General features: G+C 33.5%; 1 protein-coding gene across 3 annotated transcripts in view; it reads right to left on the bottom strand.

Moving 5' to 3' along the window:
• LOC138701422 (PC-esterase domain-containing protein 1A-like) overlaps positions 1-24,084 on the bottom strand; it is a 166,834-nt gene that overhangs the window by 34,920 nt on the left and 107,830 nt on the right. For 2 of the 3 annotated variants that reach the window (XM_069828290.1, XM_069828288.1), the window contains exon 10: positions 1,177-14,791. The exons of the other annotated variant lie outside the window; for it this stretch is intronic. In XM_069828290.1, coding sequence (XP_069684391.1) covers positions 14,565-14,791 — 227 coding nt within the window. In that variant the 3' untranslated portion in view covers positions 1,177-14,564. Of the gene's footprint in view, positions 1-1,176; positions 14,792-24,084 lie in introns of those variants that run through there. 3 annotated transcript variants of the gene reach the window in all.

Here is a 24,084-nt window from a genome sequence, read left to right on the forward strand (position 1 = left end):
TCTTCAGCATATTATAAAGACAATGCCAGGAAAAATTCCCCTGCTGCTAATACACCAATGAAAAAATGGGAAGATAGATTCAAGAAATTATTAAAAAAAAATTATGAAGATCTCGATCACCTTGTCCTAGAAGTATTGAAATGTTGTACCTTAAAAAATTTATCCAACATCTTTCTACTCTGCAGTTAAATACCGCAATTTACGAAGAAGAGAGATTTACCTACCTAATTTAAACAATTCTAGAAAAAGGTTAGAGAGAAACACACAGTACAACTTCAACAACTAGAGGAGGAAAGTAGTAAGACAGGTCATGGGTGAAGGACTTCAGGCTCCCTGTTCAGTTCCAGCTAATAAGATAGAAGATATTACACAGACTTCTTTGACCAAGAACTATCATCATCTGATCTTACCAAAATGTAATGATCCCTTCCACCTGAGAATGATATCCAACAGGATAACCATCTGGTACACAATGGTTTAAACATGTCAAGGGTTGAACAAAGAAAGGTGATAATTTTTATATTTATAATCAGTCCGCTGAGTTAGCTCAGTGGTAGGGCGTCTGCCTCTAGACTATCTGGCCCGGGTTCGATTCCTGGTGGGGTCAGAAATTTTCTTGTAAAATTTCTACCTCTAGATTGTGCACCAATATGCCTGGGTTAAATCCCAAATCTCTCCGCAGTGCATATGAAGAGAAAGCATAAGTCACTGTTGATAGTGATTTGTCTGTCAGATGGGGACGTTAAGTCTGGTGGCCCCCTTGGTGCTATTCGACAGGAGTAGGCTACGTGCTGGCACCAGGTTTCCCCTTCTCCCTTCCATATCATCATCATCATCATCATCATCACTCATTCCAGACATTACACTTACACGAACACTTACACATACACTCAACCTCGTACACGACATAACTCTCCACAGATATACATCATGTATAGTGTGACCCGCCGAAATGGTGTACAACTAGAAAATGGGTCACAGTTCTGCCATCTATCCGCAATATGCGGAACCCGAATCACGCAAGTGAAGTGGGTAGGCATTGGATACACACACATATTTATAATCAAGAGTTCATAATGAACGGAAAATCATAAAAAAATTTGAAGGGTTCAGAAAAAAATGTGTCCCTAAGATGTTCATTTTCTCCTAATTATTGAAAAAAAAAATTCAAATGGAGACAAGTTTAACTAAATACTTCATTTTATTTCACTACTACAATTAAATTTCAGCATTGCACATACACATAGAATGAATTCAATATTGAATTCTGAAGCACTGTAAATGTTGTTCCTCAAATGAAAGTTTTTTCCATACATGCTTCAAAATTTAGAGTTGGGAGTAAAACTTTTACTCTGAATCAAAATTATACACTACAAAATAAATAAACAACCATTATCTATGAAACAGTTATGGAGCACATACTAACAGGATAAATCACAGTTAAAAAGTAACAAATAATATGACAGAAATACAAACTTACAACACTTAATCCAATGCATATCAAAATTATTTCAAATTCATTGCATATGGAAAGTATCGAATCTAATAAGGAACTGTTGTATTCTCAAGTGTTTTTTTTTGTACCTCTATTACTGTCACATCAGAGTAAATTTATCACATATTGTTTAAGATACATTTTCAGTTTACCCTCATTTTAGCAAAAACAATACAATAAGTAAGAAGGTAATACAAAGTAATAAGTGATCAACAATACAATAAGTAAGAAGGTAATACAAAGTAATAAGTGATCAACCTGAAATAACAGAGATTTAAAATTTTTATTGAACTACTGTATGTGTCTTCAATTTAAGTCAAACAACAGTGAAATGTATGCTGTTATAAAACTTATGCACATAAAAATCGACACACAAAACAAGTTGTTGTATTCACAACTGAAATTTTTGTACCTTTATTATTCTCATAAGTAACTGTACAACTGAATAGGCTAATCATTTATCACATTTTGTTTAAGATACACGTTTCAGTTTACAATCATCTTAGCAAAATCATACAATATTTAAGAAAGTAACAGATAGTGGTAAGTGAACTTGAAATAACAAATATTTAATTTGTATTATTTAGCCCCTATCTCGATTTTAAGTATTGCAACAAAGAAATACATGCTTTTATACAAAGCTCGAAAGTTACTACAGTGAAACCTGTTCAAATTGGAACCTGAATAATCCGGAATCCTGTCTATTTCGGAACAATTTATTGGTCCTGGCAAAATTTGTATGTATTATGTGTAATTTTTCCTGAATAAAACGGAAACTGTCCAACACGGAAATGGAAACTGTCTGCTACTGTTTAAAATGGAAACAATATTTTGGACACACTATATTTTGTAACTATATTTTGAAACAGCGTGTAATTTCAAGGAAAATACGAAATATGTAGGTCACTAAAATAAAAACAAGTTTTCTTTGCAAAATTCTAGAGGGTAGGAGGATGTACTGGCCTGTCGGTCATAAATTTTATTACCCTGTTGGCTAGGCAGACGAGTCCCTTCATAGATTTTCAATGCTTCACACCTGTACACTGTTATAGCTAAACAGAGCGCAAGTGTAGTGATTTCCAGGTAAAAAAAAAGTTGCATAAAATGTGGCATTAACATTAAGTGATGAAGTAAAAGTTATCATTTTTGTCACGTATGTACACTTCTTTTCACATTTTCCTTAGGATATGTCATTTTATACCTATTTCCCCTATTTCTATAATCTCAGATGATGGTATGACAAGAATCCCATTATTCTTTCGTTAAAAAAATAAGAGAGATTATGTTTACTGCTGGTAGGCTACGTACTATAAATTGAGTCTTTAGATTTATTACACCATATTTTTCTTAATGATTTAACAACTAAGCCAGCAATGAATACAATCACATTTTGACAATATTGTGTCATTGAGAATGATGTAAGAATGAGGGAATTGCAATCAATGTCTGCAGTAGAAGAGTCATATCGCCTCTGATTCTCAAAACACTGAGGATTATTATCACAGTGCGTTAGGTGTTTGGAAAATACTATTGGGTATATAGACATTTTTAGCGGACGTCCCTCTCTTTGTAATATAATTTAAATAAATTATTTACGTATTTTCTAACGTATATAAAAAATATGTAAAAATATTCCATGTATTTGGTCATAGGAAATAGAAATAAACTAATAAGTCTATTTATGAGCAATATAAGGCGTTTATATTTAAAACAATGCTTAGTTACAATATTTAGATTTACTTCTGTTATTTTATATTATACATTACAAAATACGTAAATAAGCTTAGTTATATTACAGTGAAGGAGGAAATCCACCTCCCCAAGTCCAACCCCAACGTCCTCGCCGTGGGAGGTGGTAACTAGTAAAGTAGTGGATGGCTCGTTAGGGTGATGTACAGCAGGAACTTCATGTGTCCCACGACCGCTACGGTAGCTGTGAACGCCTAACGAGAACCACGAAACACTAGGCGAATCGGGGCTCCAGTGAAGCTATCACAGGGCTAATCACCCGCATAGTGGATTCTTATTGATTCAGAGGATACATATGAATATAGCTGGGCGCATTTCTAGACAACAACCGAGCAAGAAAAGGAATATGATTATGGGAACATGGAACATCACATCATTAACAGGAAAGGAAGTTGAAATAGCTGAGGAAATGGAAAAATATAAAATAGCCATATTAGGACTTAGTGAAACTAAAAAGAAAGGAACTGGGGACATACAGCTTGATAAAGGATATACACTGAAATATTCTGGAGTTGGTGAAGATCAGAGAGTGAAGGAAGGTGTAGGAATAATATTAAATAAAGAAACTAGTGATAGGGTGATATTTTGGGAACCAATAAACTCAAGAATAGTAAGAGTAGACTTAGATCTAGATGAAAAGGTATGATTGATTCAAATTTATGCTCCTACAGATGAGAAAGACAATTCAGAAAAAGACGAATTTTATGATGAACTGCAAAGAATATTAGATAAGGCAAGAGATGAAACAGAACATGTAATAATAATGGGGGACTGGAATGCAAGAATAGGAAAAGATATGAATACAGGCTTTGGATGCATGGGAAAACATGGGGCAGAAGAGATTAGGAATGGAAATGGAACAAGAATGATAGAATTTTGCATTAATAATCAAATCTTGATAGGAAATACATTCTACCCACATAAAAATATACATCAACTGACATTCATAGCTGAAGAAAGACAAGCTAGGAGTGCTATTGACTATTTTACATACACAAAGAGAACTAGCTATGCAATACTAGATGTTAGAGTTTTTCGTAATGCAGAACTGAGTACACAGCATAAATTACTAATAATGAAAACAAGGTTTAGAGCTCCAAAAACTGTTAAAAACAAAAGATACATAAAGCTAAAAATAGAAGAATTGAATAATTTACATAAACGACAAGAATTTAAAAGGGAAATAGAAGATAAATTAATAGAAAATGATGATCAGAATTTTGTAAATTTAGAGAGCAAATGGCAAAAATTTAAAGAAATAATGCTTAGCACTACGGAAGAAGTATGTGGGAAGAAAACAGTTAGTTCAAGGACTAAACATACGAAATGGTGGAATGAAGAAGTTAAAAAGAAAGTGAAACAGAAGAAAATGACATGGAAGAGATATTGTGAAACAAAGACAAGAGAGGATTGGCAGAGTTATGTAACAGCAAGAAATGAAGCCAAAATAGAAGTTCGAAAGGCCAAAGAACAAACATGGGAAGGGTTTGGGAATGAAATAGAAAATAATTTTAAAGGTAATAAAAGAAATTTTTGGACATTAATTAAGGGATTACGTGGAAAGACAGGAAAAAGAATAAGAAACATACAGGATAAAGAGAATAAATTAATTACTGATACACCTAAAATTCTTGATACATGGAGGGAGTATTATGAAGATATTTTTAAAGAGGAAGCAACGAATGAAATAGAAGAAGAAGATGACGTAGAGAATAATTTTAATAAAAATGAAAACAATAATGTAAATGAAATAGATGTTGAAATAGCTATAGATAGCATGAAACTGGGAAAAGCAGTTGGACCAGACAGTATAACACCGGAAATGATCAAATATGGAGGAAGATGGGTTATAGTATGGCTAAGAAAGATCTTCCAACAAGTATGGAAAGAAGAAAGAATACCAAGTGATTGGGAATATAATTACATAATACCCATTTTTAAAAGTGGAAGTAGTACAAAATGTGAGAACTACAGAGCTATATGCCTTTCCTCTGTTGTCTTTAAACTATATACTAGAATAGTGGAAAGCAGACTTAGAAGGGAAGTAGAAGGAAAGTTAGAAGAACAAGCAGCATTCCGACCATTAAGACAAACCCAGGATCATATTTGTACATTGAGAACAATGATAGGAAAAGCTAATAGTATAGGAAAAGATGTGTACTTAGCTTTTCTAGATCTAAAAATCAGCATTCGATAGAGTACCGAAAAAGAAATATGGAAATCACTACATAATTTAGAAGTAAATAAGAAATTAATTTTGGACATTAATTAAATTAAAGTAATTAAAAGTATATATAAGAAAGTGCAAGGGTCAGTAAGAATAAATGGACAACAGAGTGGAAATTTTAGAATGGAAAAAGGAATGAAACAAGGAGACATTCTAAGCCCACTATTATTTATAACATTTATGGATCAAATCATAAAACAATGCAGAAGACGAACAAGAAGCTATAAAGTTGGAAATTGGAAACTTAGACCTATATACCTGCAATCACTGATATATGCAGACGATATTGTTTTGATTAATAATAATGTTGAAGACCTTCAGAATGCAGTTATAGTAGGCCTACCTTAGAAGAACGAGGTATGGCTGTGAATATTAGTAAAAGCAAAATAATGAAGATTGGAGGGGAAAAGGTAAATTTCGAAATAAAATGGAAAGATCAAACATTAGAACAAGTAAATAGTTATAAGTATTTAGGAACAATAATAAATGACGATGGCAAACTAGACGAAGAAATAAACAATCGAATTAGAAAAGCAAATCAAGTTTATTATAATCTAAATAATACAATTATTGGAAAGAGAGAAGTAAACAAGAAAACAAAAATGCAGATTTATAAAACAGTATATTTACCTGTACTCCTATATGGTGCTGAGACTTGGGCAATGATGAATAAGCATAAAAGTAGAGTGACGGCATCAGAAATGAAATATCTGAGAAAAGTAGTTGGGAAAACTAAGAGAGATAGAGTTAGAAATATAAATATTAGAAATGAACTACAGCAGGCACAAGTGGTAGAACAAATTGAAAGGAAACAACTGAATTGGTTTGGACATCTGGTTAGAATGGGAGATGAGAGGAAAGTGAAAGAAGTATTCGAATCAAGAGTAGAAGGTAAAAGGAGGAGGGGTAGACCAAGAATAGAATGGGAACAATACGTTAATGATGTGGTGAGGAGAAGAGGAAATCTGGGAAATAAGAAGATTGGCATTGGACAGGGAGAGATATAAGAAATGAGTGGAGGACCCGACGCTGCAAGGCATAAGGGATAGATGAAGAAGAAGAAGAAGAAGAAGAAGAAGGAGGAGGAGGAGGAGGAGGAGGAGAAGGAGGAGGAAATCCACTAAGAAAACGCCTATATGCTCAATGGTATTTTCTAAACCCCGAATGCTTTATAGAAACAATCATTCGTGCTCCCAAAACATGGCGTCATGCGAACCTGCGCGAGAGGTTTCAAATTTGTACACGACATCAGCACCAATTGTGTGTCTAGATATATAACTACAACGTCTTTGGTTGAGAGATACATAAGCACAGTATAGAGCAATGTGGTTATGAGTATAATTTCGTGTTTGATATTTTCAGCCTTGTCTTGGGATTGTCAGCTGCCAGGAAATTTCAAAAGTAATTGTCTCGAAAAAATGAAGAAACTAGAAATTGAAAAGAATACTGAGGTTATATTTCCATTAATGCCACGTGTATTTCTAGAGATCAATAAAAATACACAATTCCACTGTTGGCACAGTATAGAGCAATGTGGTTATGAGTATAATTTCGTGTTTGATATTTTCAGCCTTGTCTTGGGATTGTTAGCTGCCAGGAAATTTCAAAAGTAATTGTCTCCAAAAAATGAAGAAACTAGAAATTGAAAAGAAGACTGAGGATATATTTCCAGTAATGCCACGTGTATTTCTAGAGATCAATAAAAATACACAATTCCACTGTTGGCACAGTATAGAGCAATGTGGTTATGAGTATAATTTCGTGTTTGATATTTTCAGCCTTGTCTTGGGATTGTCAGCTGCCAGGAAATTTCAAAAGTAATTGTCTCGAAAAAATGAAGAAACTAGAAATTGAAAAGAATACTGAGGTTATATTTCCATTAGTGCCACGTGTATTTCTAGAGATCAATAAAAATACACAATTCCACTGTTGGCACAGTATAGAGCAATGTGGTTATGAGTATAATTTCGTGTTTGATATTTTCAGCCTTGTCTTGGGATTGTCAGCTGCCAGAAAATTTCAAAAGTAATTGTCTCCAAAAAATGAAGAAACTAGAACTTGAAAATAAGACTGAAGTTATATTTCCAGTAATGCCACGTGTATTTCTAGAGATCAATAAAAATACACAATTCCACTGTTGGCACAGTATAGAGTAATGTGGTTATGAGTATAATTTCGTGTTTGATATTTTCAGCCTTGTCTTGGGATTGTCAGCTGCCAGGAAATTTCAAAAGTAATTGTCTCGAAAAAATGAAGAAACTAGAAATTGAAAAGAAATCTGAGGTTATTTTTCCAGTAATGCCACGTGTATTTCTAGAGATCAATAAAAATACACAGAATTCCACTGTTGGCACAGTATAGAACAATATGGTTATGAGTATAATTTCGTGTTTGATATTTTCAGCCTTCTCCTGGGATTGCCAACTACCTGAAAATTTCAGAAGTAATTATCTGGAAAAAATGATGAACCTAGAAATTGAATTCTAGAGATCAATAAAAATATAAACAAAATTCCACTGTTGGCTCTCAAGTTCCTGCAACACCTAAGAAAGACACTGAATCTTCATTGAATTCGTCCCGTAAAAGAAGAAATCGGAATGAAAAGAGTAAGAAAACTCCTTTAAGTAAGTACCTACTCCCATTCATTCGAAAGAAAGCATTTATTTCAAATAAAAAAAGTGACTTAATATCCTTTGATATCCAGGGCAGTCATTGAAACAAGGTGACTAATTTTTATGAAGTTGTGTCTTTTTCTTGTAAATTTAATGTTTTTTATTCCATTAGTTTAAGGGCATTTTAATGATTATTTTAAGTAGTTTTTAGGTCACCAACATCCCCCTCCCCTATCTATGATAAATACTATGTCTCGCTCAACATCCATATAAAGCCATCCCGAAGAACACAGAAATAAGATTTCTTCTTCCTATGTATATATCAATATATCTCATAATGAATCTTCAGCATATTATAAAGACAATGCCAGGAAAAATTCCCCTGCTGCTAATACACCAATGAAAAAATGGGAAGATAGATTCAAGAAATTATTAATAAAAAAATTATGAAGATCTCGATCACCTTGTCCTAGAAGTATTGAAATGTTGTACCTTAAAAAATTTATCCAACATCTTTCTACTCTGCAGTTAAATACCGCAATTTACGAAGAAGAGAGATTTACCTACCTAATTTAAACAATTCTAGAAAAAGGTTAGAGAGAAACACACAGTACAACTTCAACAACTAGAGGAGGAAAGTAGTAAGACAGGTCATGGGTGAAGGACTTCAGGCTCCCTGTTCAGTTCCAGCTAATAAGATAGAAGATATTACACAGACTTCTTTGACCAAGAACTATCATCATCTGATCTTACCAAAATGTAATGATCCCTTCCACCTGAGAATGATATCCAACAGGATAACCAACTGGTACACAATGGTTTAAACATGTCAAGGGTTGAACAAAGAAAGGTGATAATTTTTATATTTATAATCAGTCCGCTGAGTTAGCTCAGTGGTAGCGAGTCTGCCTCCAGACTATATGGCCCAGGTTCGATTCCTGGCAGGGTCAGAAATTTTCTTGTAAAATTTCTACCTCGGGACTAGGAGAGATGGCGGTGCACAACTTCTAATCACTAGATTGTGCACCAATATGCCTGGGTTAAATCCCAAATCTCTTCGCAGTGCATATGAAGAGAAGGCATATGTCACTGTTGATAGTGATTCGTCTGTCGGATGGGGACGTTAAGTCTGGTGGTCCCCTTGTTGCTATTCGACAGGAGTAGGCTACGTGCCGGCACCAGGTTTCCCCTTCTCCCTTCCATATCATCATCATCACTCATTCCAGACATTACACATACACTCACCCTCAATCACGACATAACTCTCCACAGATACACACCATGTACAGTGTGACCCACCGAAATGGTGTACAACTAGAAAATGGGTCACAGTTCTGCCATCTATCAGCAATATGCGGAACCCGAATCACGCAAGTGAAGTGGGTAGGCATTGGATACTCACACACATATTTATAATCAAGAGTTCATAATGAACGGAAAATCATAAAAAATTTGAAGGGTTCAGAAAAAGATATGTCCCTAAGATATTCATTCCCTCCTAATTATTGAAAAAAAAAAAATTCAAATGGAGACAGGTTTAACTAAATACTTCATTTTATTTCACTACTACAATTAAATTTCAGCATTGGCACATACACATAGAATGAATTCAATACTGAATTCTGAAGCACTGTAAATGTTATTGTTCCTCAAATGAAAGTTTTTTCCATACATGCTTCAAAATTTACAGTTGGGAGTAAAACTTTTACTCTGAATCAAAATTATACACTACAAAATAAATAAACAACCATTACCTATGAAATAGTAATGGAGCACATACTAAAAAGATAAATCGCAGTTAAAAAGTAACAAATAATATGACAGAAATACAAACTTACAACACTTAATCCAATGCATATCAAAAATATTTCAAATCATTGCATATGAAAAGTATCGAATCTAATAAGGAACTGTTGTATTCCCAAGTGTTATTTTTGTACCTCTATTACTGTCACATCAGAGTAAATTTATCACATATCGTTTAAGATACATTTTCAGTTTACACTCATTTTAGCAAAAACAATACAATAAGTAAGAAGGTAATACAAAGTAATAAGTGATCAACCTGAAATAACAGAGATTTAAAATTTTTATTGAACTACTGTATGTGTCTTCAATTTAAGTCAAACAACAGCGAAATGTATGCTGTTATAAAGCTTATGCACATAAAAATCGACACACAAAACAAGTTATTGTATTCACAATTGAAATTTTTGTACCTTTATTATTCTCATAAGTAACTGTATAACTGAGTAGGCTAATCATTTATCACATTTTGTTTAAGATACACGTTTCAGTTTACAATCCTCTTAGCAAAATCATACAATATTTAAGAAAGTAACAGATATAGTAGTAAGTGAACTTGAAATAACAAATATTTAATTTGTATTATTTAGCTCCCTATCTCGATTTTAACAAAGAAGTACATGCTTTTATACAAGCACGAAAGTTACTATAATGAATATTTGCTAGAATATATACTGATACAGCCAAAAAACAATTTTTAAAACATTACGTTTTTGTAACAACAAAGCTCTTTCACCTTTCTGATAAAACATGACAGCTTAAAAAATATTTACCACAATGAGACATCGACTAAACAGAATGTTTAAAGCAGGATAGAAGCTGAAAAAAAGTAAATACTAAAAGAATGAAAATGAAAGAAAAGAAACATAAAAAAATACTGTTGCTTCAGAGATTAAATATCCCAGCTGTAATCAGCACAATCTATCAAAACAATGACAATCTTAATATCCTCAGAAAAAAATTACAAACTAAAATTCACTTACTACACAATATGTCATATATGGACTCCAAAATTGGTAACTATAAAGCACTAAGTCTGGATTTAGTTTCATAATTGTGTAATATCCCATATAAAGATGCATAATGACTGCACTCTTAGTGTGTTCTAGTTTCATATTTAAAAGTGATACTTTATAATTTTATTTTTACGACTATTCTCTTAATTGGAGAAATATGTTAGGATTAAATAAATAAAAACTAAACCAACAAAGAAAAGATACCTTTATAGATTTTATGAACGAGAGAGAGATCTATTACTCCCTAGAGAATAACAACATTAGTAATATAAATTAGTTCGTACTGTTAGTAGCATATGTGTCACAGTCTTTGATGTATATTGTAAGCAAAAGTGGACAATCCAATTGTGACAATATAAGGTTGTGTCTTAAAACAGAGTAACAACCTCATTATATGGTATGTTAGAAAATTAATTAAATGAATCAGTTACAGAAATACGAGTTTTCCTTCAGATTTCAGGTATACACTGAATTAATGTATATATACATACATAACAGTCATTCCACGTCAAACCGCACAGCAATAAAACACGACCTTCTCATAAATGGTCGAATTTTTTTTCATGAATTCCAAACATCAAACAAGGAGACCCGTACTGTTTTATTTTCACAATTATTAATTATTTGTGTAGTTATGACTATTTGAAATTACGCAAATTATGCGCGCACTGTTACAAAAACTCACTTGGAACTCTGTGTCTGCATATAATTGAGATTTGCGGTTTGGCGCATTTGAAAGACTAAATACAACACTTTTTATTACTTTAGGCTTATCACAAATAAATTTAAAATTTGGCCTAATTTTTTAATCATTTATTTTTCAAAGCAAATTTACTATATTATACAGCCAAGTTAAAAATCTGAAAAAAAAAAAAAAAAGACTTGTTCCCTGATGTATTATCTGTAAACTACTGCATTTAGAAATATGGGATCTGCACACATACATTTGTAACAATTTATTTTCCGGAGGCATGGACGCGCTCGCGAACCCCAGCTAATGAATTGCTTGCGGCTGTGGGCTAGAAGGCTGACCACGGAGAGTTTTATAAAATTCCCCATTGCATATACGCCACACTAAAATACAAATGCATTCATTCATCAAATAATTAATACCTTAAGGAACAGTAAATATCTTATCTAAAGTTATTTTATTATTGTCAGCTCAGCTGAGAGGGGGAGCCCTTCACAATGCTGTATGTTTATACTGTAATATAGCCAAGTATTTAACGATAGCAAGGCTGGGTAAGGCAGTAAACTTTATGACAGTAAACAGATGGCAGGAGACAAAATATATAAGAGAAAAATAATGACTTTTATACAACATTAGTGACAGCAAAGATTGCGTAATATATAAGAAGTGTTTAAATCCATTTGACCTTCCTAATCACGCTTTTAAAAAGAAAAATACACTAAGACGCGTAAGTCGCGATTTATTGATAAAGCTCAATTTAAAGGAGTCTTTGAATGTGCGAATATGTCATTCTTTCCGTAAAAACTCTATCAACTTCCGGATAGGTCAGGTGAAATTATATGTGAAGCCAGTAGTTCTTGTGATATTAATAAACATGAATCAAATGAAAATGCGGACAGAGAAAGTGATTATGCCAGTTCTTCTTCTAGCAGTTATATGGATAAAGCGCTAGAAATCAGTAATATTGAGGAATTAAACCAGAGTTTGATGTCAATAGAATCCGTTATCAAGAAAAGAAAAGAAAACTACAACGAAAACGATACCCCGGTGAAAAGTTTAAAAAAGTAAAAGGTTCCCTAGCAAGTAAATTTTTTCATGTAGAAGATGCATCGTCATCCCTTCAAAAGTCGGCCATATTTTATTTTTGACGGAATGCAAAGAAAATGTACAATCTGAAAATTACGTAGTTATTGCAGATTTTTCTGAAAATCATTCATTTGTAATACAAGATTCAGTACAAGGTGTGCATTGGAACAAATGCCAAGCCACAATACATCCTTTCGTAGTATATTTCAAAGAAGATACAGAAATTCGTCACAAAAGTATTGTTGTCATCTCAGAAAGCATGAAACATGACACCGATTCATTTCACTTTTTTCAATCCGAAGCAATCAATTTCTTGAACCAAGAATATGAAAAAAAATCATCTACTTTTCCAATGGATCAAGTTCACAATACAAAAACAAAAATAATTTTAAAAATAATTGTTTACATGAAGACGATTACGGAATTAGCGCCAAATGACACTTCTTTGCAACATTGCATGGTAAAGGTCCATGTGATGGCATTGGAGGAACTGTTAAAGATTTGCCACGAGAGCCAGCCTATACAAGATCCTATAACAACACAAAAAAAAAAAAAAAAAAACTGTTTGATTGGTCACAAAAAAAAAATTCTAACGTGTCGTTAAATTTTGTCCATTGAATAAGCACAAAAACCACACTGAAAATTTGCAGGCCAGATATCACAATCTAAAACCAATAACTGGTACATTAAAATTACATTCTTTCACTCCGTTGTCAGAAACTGAAGATTTAGTAGAACAATTTTCTTTCGAGAAAGAAAGTAGGTGAATGAAAATTTAAAGTGTAGTGTGGGTGAAAACAAATGTTTAAAAAGCATAATGCACAAATATTTGAAGATATAACAAGTAAATTAGCAGCGTTTTCTCGAGTGGCTTGATCCATACTGGGTGTAATGTTGCAACATTCACTCAATCATCCAGCGCCGATAAACCTCCCAGCGCACTTCAACGCTTCCCATCCACTGCTGCTGCATAGACCGCTACACATTGTTTCGTAAGTAATTAAATTTCCATTAAACTATTGGAAATCCCATTGTGATTTTTTCTGGAATTATTAAGAATACTTCAGTGCACCTAGTAGACATTTTTTTAGATTTTTAATACGGCTATTTCACATTGATATCTAACTTTTAAAAATTGAATCATAAAAAAATATTTGTAATAATTATATTAAAATTAGTTAGTAAATATTTAACAAAAGACAGTACTTTAAGCTTTTAAATGCATTTTTCAAAAAAATTTTAACATCAATATCCTCAGAAATATGACGCTTTAAATGTTGCATTGTGCAACATTTTTAACGAATTTTAGCATGCAATATTTTAAAAACATGTGGACTTAGGAGGAAATAAAAACACAATTGTTGGTTTATTAGACCCATAGAGTTGGTAAAAAAAAAATATAAACGCAATCAGAAATATGAAGGTCAAAATTTGTATAATTTTGTGTAATTTGACGTGGAATGACTCAACACTGATAATTTCAAATTGACTTCTCGTAATTCCATTGGTTTCAAAGGGTTCAAGGAAGTAAATAACAGAAGGATTATTAATATTTAATTAAAATGCAATTTATAGAATGTGACATAATTATTACAATCTACAATAGGCCTAACAAAAGGAGACATGATACAATGATATATATTCCATTTAGATATTATTGCCTGATGTTTAACCTGAATTATATTTCAAAGGTTGTTATCATACAGTTGAAAAAATTATTTTGTCATTTCGTAATTTGCTTAAGTATTTGTTCCAATTTAATTTTGACACAAAGTGACTTAAAAGTGAAGTGATTATGCATTTAAATACGTTAAAAACCTACCAGCCACATCATTACATTTCAGTCTTCAGTTTATTAATCTTAAATTGTAAGTAAACTTATTTACAAGTAATATGGCATAAACTTTCTCTGCTGTCTGTGATCGTAACTCCGTTGCCAAGATCCATTTGTCTGACCGTACAATGACTGGCTCGTACAGACAGGTTTCCAATGGTTGTTATACATAGTAACAGGTTTCCATGGTATGTTGTAAGCCACATTTGGAACTTGCTGATTAGTGTTAATATTTTCTTGGTTTACATGTGGTGTTGGCAACAATGGTCCTTGCTCTAAAACAAAAAAGGTTTTCATTTAGTGTAGGAAATTTCAAGAAATCGATATGACTTCACCACACATACTATGCATTTCTCCTCTTCTAGTTCTCACACTGTTCTTTCTCTTTGTTATGGACACACGTTCACAAACTGACATTTGTGTAGGTACAAGTCAAAATGTGATGTCATTTTTGTAGTTTTTAAGGAACGAGATTAAAGTTTTAACAGGTGTTAAATGACACTCGGGAGGAAATTAAACGCAGAATAAATATGGGAAATGCCTGTTATTATTCGGTTGAGAAGCTTTTGTCATCTAGTCTGCTGTCAAAAAATCTGAAAGTTAGAATTTATAAAACAGTTACATTACCGGTTGTTCTGTATGGCTGTGAAACTTGGACTCTCACTTTGAGAGAGGAACAGAGATTGAGGGTTTTTGAGAATAAGGTTCTTAGGAAAATATTTGGGGCTAAGAGGGATGAAGTTACAGGAGAATGAAGAAAGTTACACAATGCAGAGCTGCATGCATTGCATCCTTCACCTGACATAATTAGGAACATTAAATCCAGACGTTTGAGATGGGCAGGGCATGTAGCACGTATGGGCAAATCCAGAAATGCATATAGAGTGTTAGCTGGGAGGCCAGAGGGGAAAAGACCTTTGGGGAGGCCGAGACGTAGATGGGAGGATAATATGAAAATGGATTTGAGGGAGGTGGGATATGATGGTAGAGACTGGATTAATCTTGCTCAGGATAGGGACCAAAGGCAGGCTTATGTGAGGGCGGCAATGAACCTCTGGGTTCCTTAAAAGCCAGTAAGTAAGTAAGTAACAGGTGTATAAAATTATAATATCATGTTTCAACACAATGGATTAGAGAGAAAAATAATACGGAGTAGAAATCTGCATATCATCTTTTGCCACAATAAAGATGCCATCCAGAATTCAGGATGCATCACATACAGGGTTGTCTACTAGTTAAAATTTCACTGGTCCGGCGGGAAATTTTGGTGGGTCCCATCATAAGGCCGGTGGCTGGTATGAACCCCTTACCAGCCCCATTTATGGCCGGTAATTTTATCAAGAAAGTTTGAGAACTTGTGATAAGAGCTTTTGTTAACTAGACTAAAAGGAATTTTTCTCTATTTTATGCAATCTTTCACTCAGAGCAACTAAAGATATGGGAATTTTCAAGCATTTTTCGGCCTCGAAACTTGATGGTTCTACACCAAAAATTTTAAGTGTTGAACAAAAATTAGGGCTTCAACTAGATGAAGATACACTCTACAGTGACCTGTGCTTATTAAATGAAGAGGTTTCTTTCTTTGTGAAAGATGAATATTTGACAAATGTTGGAAAACAGTGTAAATATTTTCAGGGTAAAGATGCCTCAGTGAAATCTCCACAAATAAGAACAGTGTTTATGGAGTGTATATTTAGTATCATGAATAACATATTATGGGATGATGAGAGAAATTCTTTAAATGTAGAAATACTAAAAGCTGAACTTTGTATAATCAATCTTCTTAATGTATCCAGCTGTTTGCTGACAACATAAAGTCCACTATAGTCCACTGTAGTCTATTCAGTTGTTTTTCACGAGAAATGAGGGGTATTTTGATCGGTGTTCATTATAGATGCCTGTTGCTAGTAGCCAGACGTGAGGTGTAGTCAATATATACTGCAGGGCTGTGTCTTTTGCAACTGGTACTGATGATTTTAATTTACTTCTTTTGTGGTTTATGGATGGACAGTATAGAAGAATGTGTTCCAGATCTTTCTCATGATTATTACACCACAGACAAGTAGGATTATCAGAAATGTGAAATCGGTGTAGGTACAATTGAGTGACAATGTGACCTGTTCTGGCTCTTGTTAAAAATGTTTGAACATGTCTGGGCAAGTTTTTGTACATTTCCAGGTCATTTGGTTTCTTTTGTACAGACTGTAAAATTTTTCCTTTGTCAGAAGAGAGCCAAGTGTTGATCCATAAGTTTGTAAAATGAGACTTTACTGAAGCAAAAGCATTGGATAGAGATATCACTTGAAGAGGTCTAGGTTGCAAATATGTTGCCTGTTTTGCAATATTATCGACTTTCTCGTTTCCAGGTATACCACAATGACTAGGTATCCATTGAAATGTTATTTCCTTTTGGAGTTCTTTTAGTTTATTTAGTTGTTTCTGAATTGGAATAATTCTATGTGCATATAGGTTTGTAGGTCGGTAAGCATGCAAATAGATTTTTCAGAAATTTGAGTAACACACTGAAGAGCAGCATCAATAGCTAGCAATTCAGTGTCAATACTGGAGGAGGATGAACATGGTATGAAATAACTTTCTTGATATTTTGGAATATAATACCCTGCTCCTGATGTATAATGGAAAACCTTAAATTTAATTGTGCAGAACTTTATTGCTTTATAATAGAAGAAAAAGAAAATCTTAACCCCTTACTGCATTCTGGGACAGATATGGCACATACCGATTTTATATTCATATAACTTATAATATAAGCATATAATATTTGAAACTGCATACTGGGACAGATATGGCACACTGTCAATAACTGGATTTGACCATATGTGACATTAGTTGAGAAAGATAGAACTATTTAAGTTATCTGAATATAAAATCAGTAGGCCTATGTGCAAAACTGTCCTATGCAGTAAGGGGTTAAAGCTTATAAAGTGAACTTGGAACACTGAAACAATATTGTTATTTCTCAAAAATTTGTATTCCTAATGTCAGATGTATGCAGTTCAATAGAAAGAAACTGTTTCCTTAGCTGAATCTGTATTTAGTATATTAATGCACTTTATTCATGCAAACTTGTTGCATGTGTAAAATGACCGACAATTTTATTTACTAGTGTTGGTAACCTTAAACACATATGAAGGGTGCATGGGAAAAATGACCAAAGTCACACTTCTCGTTAAGTTATATTACTGCAAAATTTATTGGTGTTTCTACTGAAAAAGAAGTAAAGATATAAGCGGTGATAATTCGCGGGTGCTCGTGTAGAGGGGGTTAAGTCTAAAATTGGCTAAAATGAGATAAGTACAAATTTCAACTTCCCACGATTACTTCTACCTTGTGTTAAAGGGGTTATGTGATTCTTCCATCGATGACGGAGTTGTAGTGCTCCATATTTTGTGACAAAGGGATTATGTTCAGTGCCAAATGGGAAAAGTTTACATATCTCTTTGTGCACATCAGGCGTTAATGTGTGAAAGAGGTTAAGTTCATTTGACTCTGTTTGTACCGTGGAATTTTATTTGTATGGGAGGTTATGTTGACTTATCCCCTTTAACTGACTGACATGTCCACATAATGCACAGAGATATGATTGGCGACAGGAGAAAATTAAAATTGTAGTAGATGCTACAATATGTTTGCAATATGGTTAGGTATTACCGAGGTTTTCCCCTACTGTAAAGCGAATATCGGACAATCTATGGCATTTCATCGGACTTACTACGCCAAACATCATTGCGTAATAAAAAATTATATCGAAGTTAAATAATCTCGTAGTTGATACCGCGTCCTTAAATAACCAATTAAATGTAATGCATATTGTTCTCTTTCAAGTAACAACTTCCATTTGTTAACCTTTCCATATTCAGGAGCAGCCCTCCACCTGATGTATCCGAGGAATTTCTAGATATATTTAGTAGTAATGATTCGAATATCGATCCTGATTTTATACCACAAGACTGATATGGATATGTCTTCATGTGACTCAGAAGAAGCTCTATCAGTACGCAGTAATACTTCACATGAGCCAGTAGTTAGTAATGACGAACACATAGATGGAAATAAACAATCTGATGACTTGAGTGAGGAAACTGTAGTCCAGCCTGCCTGGATGAAACGAAAAGCTCCTAAAGAAATACTAGAAAAGCAAGAGAAAATAGTAAGAGAAAAGGGAACACAGGTGTAGAATATGTTACTGAGAAATGGAAAATTGTTCCTTCAAGGGAATGCAAATCTTTGAGTGAATGTAGAATGAAGCGTTCGTTTCGTTTTAAGGGCAATATAAAGAAGAAAATGTTCCGAGAGTATAGGGATTGCAGTTCTTGGACTTGTACGATTCAAAGAACCAACCACTGCAAAGAGAAGACTCTATCTCCAAATAAGCAAAAGTTTAGGTATGTGACTTATAATTGGGCCCACCATCTGCAAACAGATCATAATTTAGAGCCTATCTGCAAAACGTGTTTCCTAAAAACTTAGGGAGTCTAAAAAGTTCTTGGAAATGAATCTTCATAAAATGGGAGCTTCACCATCTGGAATAACTTCTCCTAACTACAGAGTATTACACTCTCCTTCAAATAAGTGATCTGAGGGCGCTATTAAGAGAGTTTATCAGCATACTTACTCTGTTACAAAATACGAGAGCCATTACACAAGGAGGGATTCATGAAGAAATTCCTACCTCCCTACTGTACATTGAAGAACCTGTGAGAGGAATATCAAGGACAACCAAAAATCATCAATCCTGTTGGTCGTCCCAAGTATGAAGAAATATTTCACCCACAGAATATCGCAATAAAAATACCAAATAAAGATACACGTGCCAAGTGTGGCAAGTTTCAAATGCAGCTGGCGGTAGCTCCAGAAGATCAAAAGCTCATAATCAAAGATGCTCTGAGAGTACATCAAGAAGATGCTATCAAAACGTACCTATCCAAAGCAGCTGACAAAGAGAAGTCAAGAAAAGAGACAAAACAAGGAAACTGTAGTTTTCAACCTGCAGCAATGCCTCTTGAGAGTCAAGTAAAAGGCAAATATGGACATATAAAATTTGACAATTCATGATTGTAACGTAGGTCAGTCTCATTGTTTTATGTGGCACGAAACTATAGGCAGAAGGGGGTGCAAATCAAATTGCCTCATGTTTATACAAATATTTGTCTTCAAATGAAAATAACAGATTAGAACAGGCCGTTCTCTATTCCGATACAGCAGGAGGTCAAAATAAAACAGTTATGGTGGCTACGTTTTTTTTTGCACTCATGACAATGGAAAACAGCAAAATAAAACAAATTGACCACAAAGTTCTGGTTCTGGGTCACACCCTCTTGGGATGTGACTCGGACCACTCAGTTATTGAGGGGAAAAAAGAAGACAAGTATGTTCCAAATATACCACCTTCATGGCTGGTATAAGCTAGTTAGAATGTGCGGAAAGAACACACCATTCAAAGTGACAGAGATGCAACAATCAGATTTCTATGATTTTGTAGCCCTCCATGATACAGTGCTACAGGCAGGAAAGAGAATTTTGAAGGTGAAAAATTTGTGTGGAAAGAGGTACGTCGGTTTCGTTATTAACACGGCAGGAACTACCTGGTGAAATAAGAACAGATTTGAATGAAGAGACTCCTTTTAAGGAAGTAAGCTACCACCTTAGGAGCCGTGAAATACGATTTCCCATACATGATGGGCCTCCGAACATAAGTAAAGAGAAGAAAGAGGATTTCAAGATCCTCAAGATATTTTGGGGATTTTATCAAAATCTCAAAACAGAAGATTTACCAGATGTTCTTCCGGATGAAGATGAAACACAAGAGTCTTAAATGTTGTCACGTTAGTATTGTTGACATGTTCTACTTTATAATTAAATTATTATTCTTAATCATTATTCATTCCATCAAAGAAAAAGAACTCATTTTTCGTGAAAACATCAAAATAAACTATTGAAATATTTTCAGTAATTGTCAAATTAAAGTTATTATTGGCACTTTTACTTAATATTTATATTGTTGTAGCATTCAGTCAGTTTAAATAATTCAAATATTGATCTCTTGTTATTCTATATTGTTAATTTTCTCAAAAAATGATTGAACCAAATGGGTTAAGTTACAGCTTTTTTGTGCTAAAGGCATTACGTCAGTGATTACACAATAATATTAATTAATTACCTCACACCATTTGATGAATACCATGAATGAATGTATCATAAGCCAAGTAAACATATATTTGGACATTCACAGCTAGTTTTCGTGTAGAAATATTTATATCCTGATTTATGAGATAGGTTCAAACTTTGTTTTTGCTCTCCTGAAAAGTGAGTAATATTGACTTAAACCCCTCTACACGAGCACCCGCGAATTCTCCTTTATCAGTTTTGATGAGAAAAACATTAAATTTTGCAGTAATATACTGAATTAGATGATGACATCACCCTTAAGAGAATTGTTGTTGTTGTTGTTTTCTAATGCCAGGCGTTTGACAATAAAGTCATTTGACCTCTTGCACTCCAATATTTTTCAAAGATATTATCATGACTAGCCACTGAAGCACAGATTTTGAGGTGTTCCGAATCCAGTAAGAGAATTGTGGTTTAGATCATTTTTCCCGTGTACCCTTCATATCGCAAAATCTTGTTTTTGCCAAAAATTGACATATCACCTTTCGCCTTGGAACCACAGATTTTATTCTGTACGAATTGTTTATTGAATGGAATTATATAAATGTAGTGTATATTCAACATATTTACTTAATTTGTGCCTTGTGTACATTTGTGAAGTTATTCCATTTCTCAGTTTAATATGATCGTTCTTTTTTCTATATAAACTTTTAATACTTATATATCATTGATTAAATTTCCAACTTCTTTACTGTGTTAATATTTAGGATTAAATCTTAAATATTAACACAGTAAAGAAGTTGGAAATTTAATCAGTTAATAATATGAAGAGTTAAAAAACGCAAAGAAAATCAGAGATAATTACGTTGTGCATAGCAGGATAGGTTATTCAATCCACTGGATATTTCATGAGGTTGTCATGACCGAGATATCTATTGTTAACTGTTTTTATTTATAACACTAGGCCTTGATTGACCAAGTATATAAGGACTGGCACTCTGAGGTACGGAGGTTGGAGTTCAGGATGGTCCACAAGTCAAGATAAAGATGTTTAGCTTCAGTGTAAAACTAGCCTATGTGCAATGACGGTTTCTAGCAAATTATCATAGTATACTGTAATATTTGATCAAATTCAAAACATATACAGTGAAACCATGAATTTACGTTTTCCCACCATATAGAACATTTTTTTCAGTCTCGACTATTTTCCTATAATCTCAATGTATTTTAATTCTTATGAAGAACACCAATTGAAATTTTGGTTTCCTGCCTTTTTTCGTGACCCATGGCCTTCCCAACTTCATGACAAGAAGTTTTATTATACATAGCAGTTTGAAAGTTCAGTGCTAATCAATTATTTTCGAATACTTGTTCCCAAGATGATAAGAGTAGGAAAGGTGATGCCGCTTGGTGAAGAGGAGTGGGAGAAAGCAAATGATGGCGTATTGCATGCCAAGTGGGCAATCCAGTTCCAGTGATTCAGTTCTATATGCCTGGAATGTGCTGTGCAATTGCAATATGTGACAACAGCTATTTGAAAATGCGTAATTTAAAAGGTGAGAGTGCCGTTTCTTATTTCAGAATTTCGAAAGATGAATTGCTTTGGAAAATATGGATTGAGAAGTAGAATTTTGATACTTTGTATGGGTATTTTAAAATGAAGGACTTTAAAAGAAATCTGAGAGCGGAGTTGATGGAATCTAAAAAAATAAATTTCAGATAAATTTCAGAACACGGATTCCTTCCTTTCCCTCTTACTTCAAAATTCCAACCTTGTGCACACAAAATAAATTATTGACACTGAAAAGTGCCTTTTCTTAAAGCATGATGATGCGCATTTGACAAACGCAGACAAATCTGCTCTTTTTAGTATTTTAAGATATAATTGTCAGTGACGAATTTGTATACTGAAATTTTCCCTAAATTTCTAAGAACAGGAACTGTATCGCCACTAAAACTTCTTCTGTTAGGCACAAATTAAATCGAAAGTGAGTCAATTGTGGGGTCTGAAAGGATGAAAAGAAGAGAAACGACAATGTTGATGTTCAGTATTCAAAGTTCAAATGAAGAAAGTACAGAAGAGCCATGCAGTATCCAATCAGCAAATCCACTTGTTAATTTTGAAAATGAGTATAATGAATTATTAGCTAAACATATAACCTTGCAAAATGAGTATATCTAAGCTAAGTCAACAAAACAATAACCTCAAACTTATTAACACTTAAATTGGCAAACCTTAATTTCTCATACTAGTTTATTAAACCTTGTCGGATTGTAAAGAAAACAACTGTCGCAATGTTCATATTTTATATGTTGTACAATATTATAGTATTGTGAAATTTTAATTCCCACCATTTTTTTTTTTTGTATTCTTCTATTAAACTTATAGCATATAGCCTATTAACCTGTTGTATCCTATAGGATACTTTGCGAATTTAAGGTTAAATTCAGAAAACTTACAGTCCAAAATAAAGTAGTTAGTAAAGGATATGTTTATGTCTACTCAGATAAAACATATTTTGTCTAAAAGGAAGACTACGAAATTAAATTCTGAAGACAAATTAGAAAACATTTACAAAAGGAAGTCTATATTGTGTGGGCTAGTCTTCAGCATAAAGGAAAAAATGTATTAGTTAAGTGTCAGTTTTCCAAGATGAACCGAAAGTAAATTCTTGGATGAGTGACAGAAAAGGATTATGTCATCAGAATGGACCACTGCCATTAAAATGTCATGCAATACTGCAGCAGTAAGATTAGTACCAGGGCGAATGACTTCACGACAGTGTAGAACTCCAGGATGTGAGGCGACTGAGACTCTTGGTCATGTGCTAGGATTATGTCCTAAAGGAGATTTATTGTGCAATGTACATGTCATCATAGTGTTTGCTCTTATACTGCCTCACATTTAAGAGAAAATAAAAATCTTGAAGTACATGAAGAAGTACATTGTATATCTGAGGATGGCAGTAACAGTTGAGCGGATATAGTTGCTCTTAATAGACAGAAGAAGAAGGCAGTAATATTGAACCCAACTGTATGGTTTGAAAAGAATGTAGCTCAAGCCTTAGCGAATGATCAAGAAAAATAAGTCATTTGCCGCCCATGTGTTCCTCACTTGAGTGAGAGATATAATGCAATTGATTACACATGGGAGGTGAGGGGTTTGCTTTTTGGTGCCTGCGGATTGGCATATAAATATACTACTGACATTTTAAAACAATATGATATGACATCCCAAGATATTAAAAATATTTGTTTAAATATCTTAAAGAAATCCATAGGCATTTTAGATAATCATTTATATAATGTTTAATTTTTTTAACTTTCTAAATTGCATATTGTACTATAATTGCTACCTACTTATTGATTTTTTCTCTCTATTCCATATTTGCATTTTTTTTTATTGTTTTCCGGACCTATATGGTCACCTGTTATGACA

Source organism: Periplaneta americana, chromosome 6 (assembly GCF_040183065.1).
Source record: "Periplaneta americana isolate PAMFEO1 chromosome 6, P.americana_PAMFEO1_priV1, whole genome shotgun sequence".
Lineage (NCBI taxonomy): Eukaryota > Metazoa > Arthropoda > Insecta > Blattodea > Blattidae > Periplaneta > Periplaneta americana.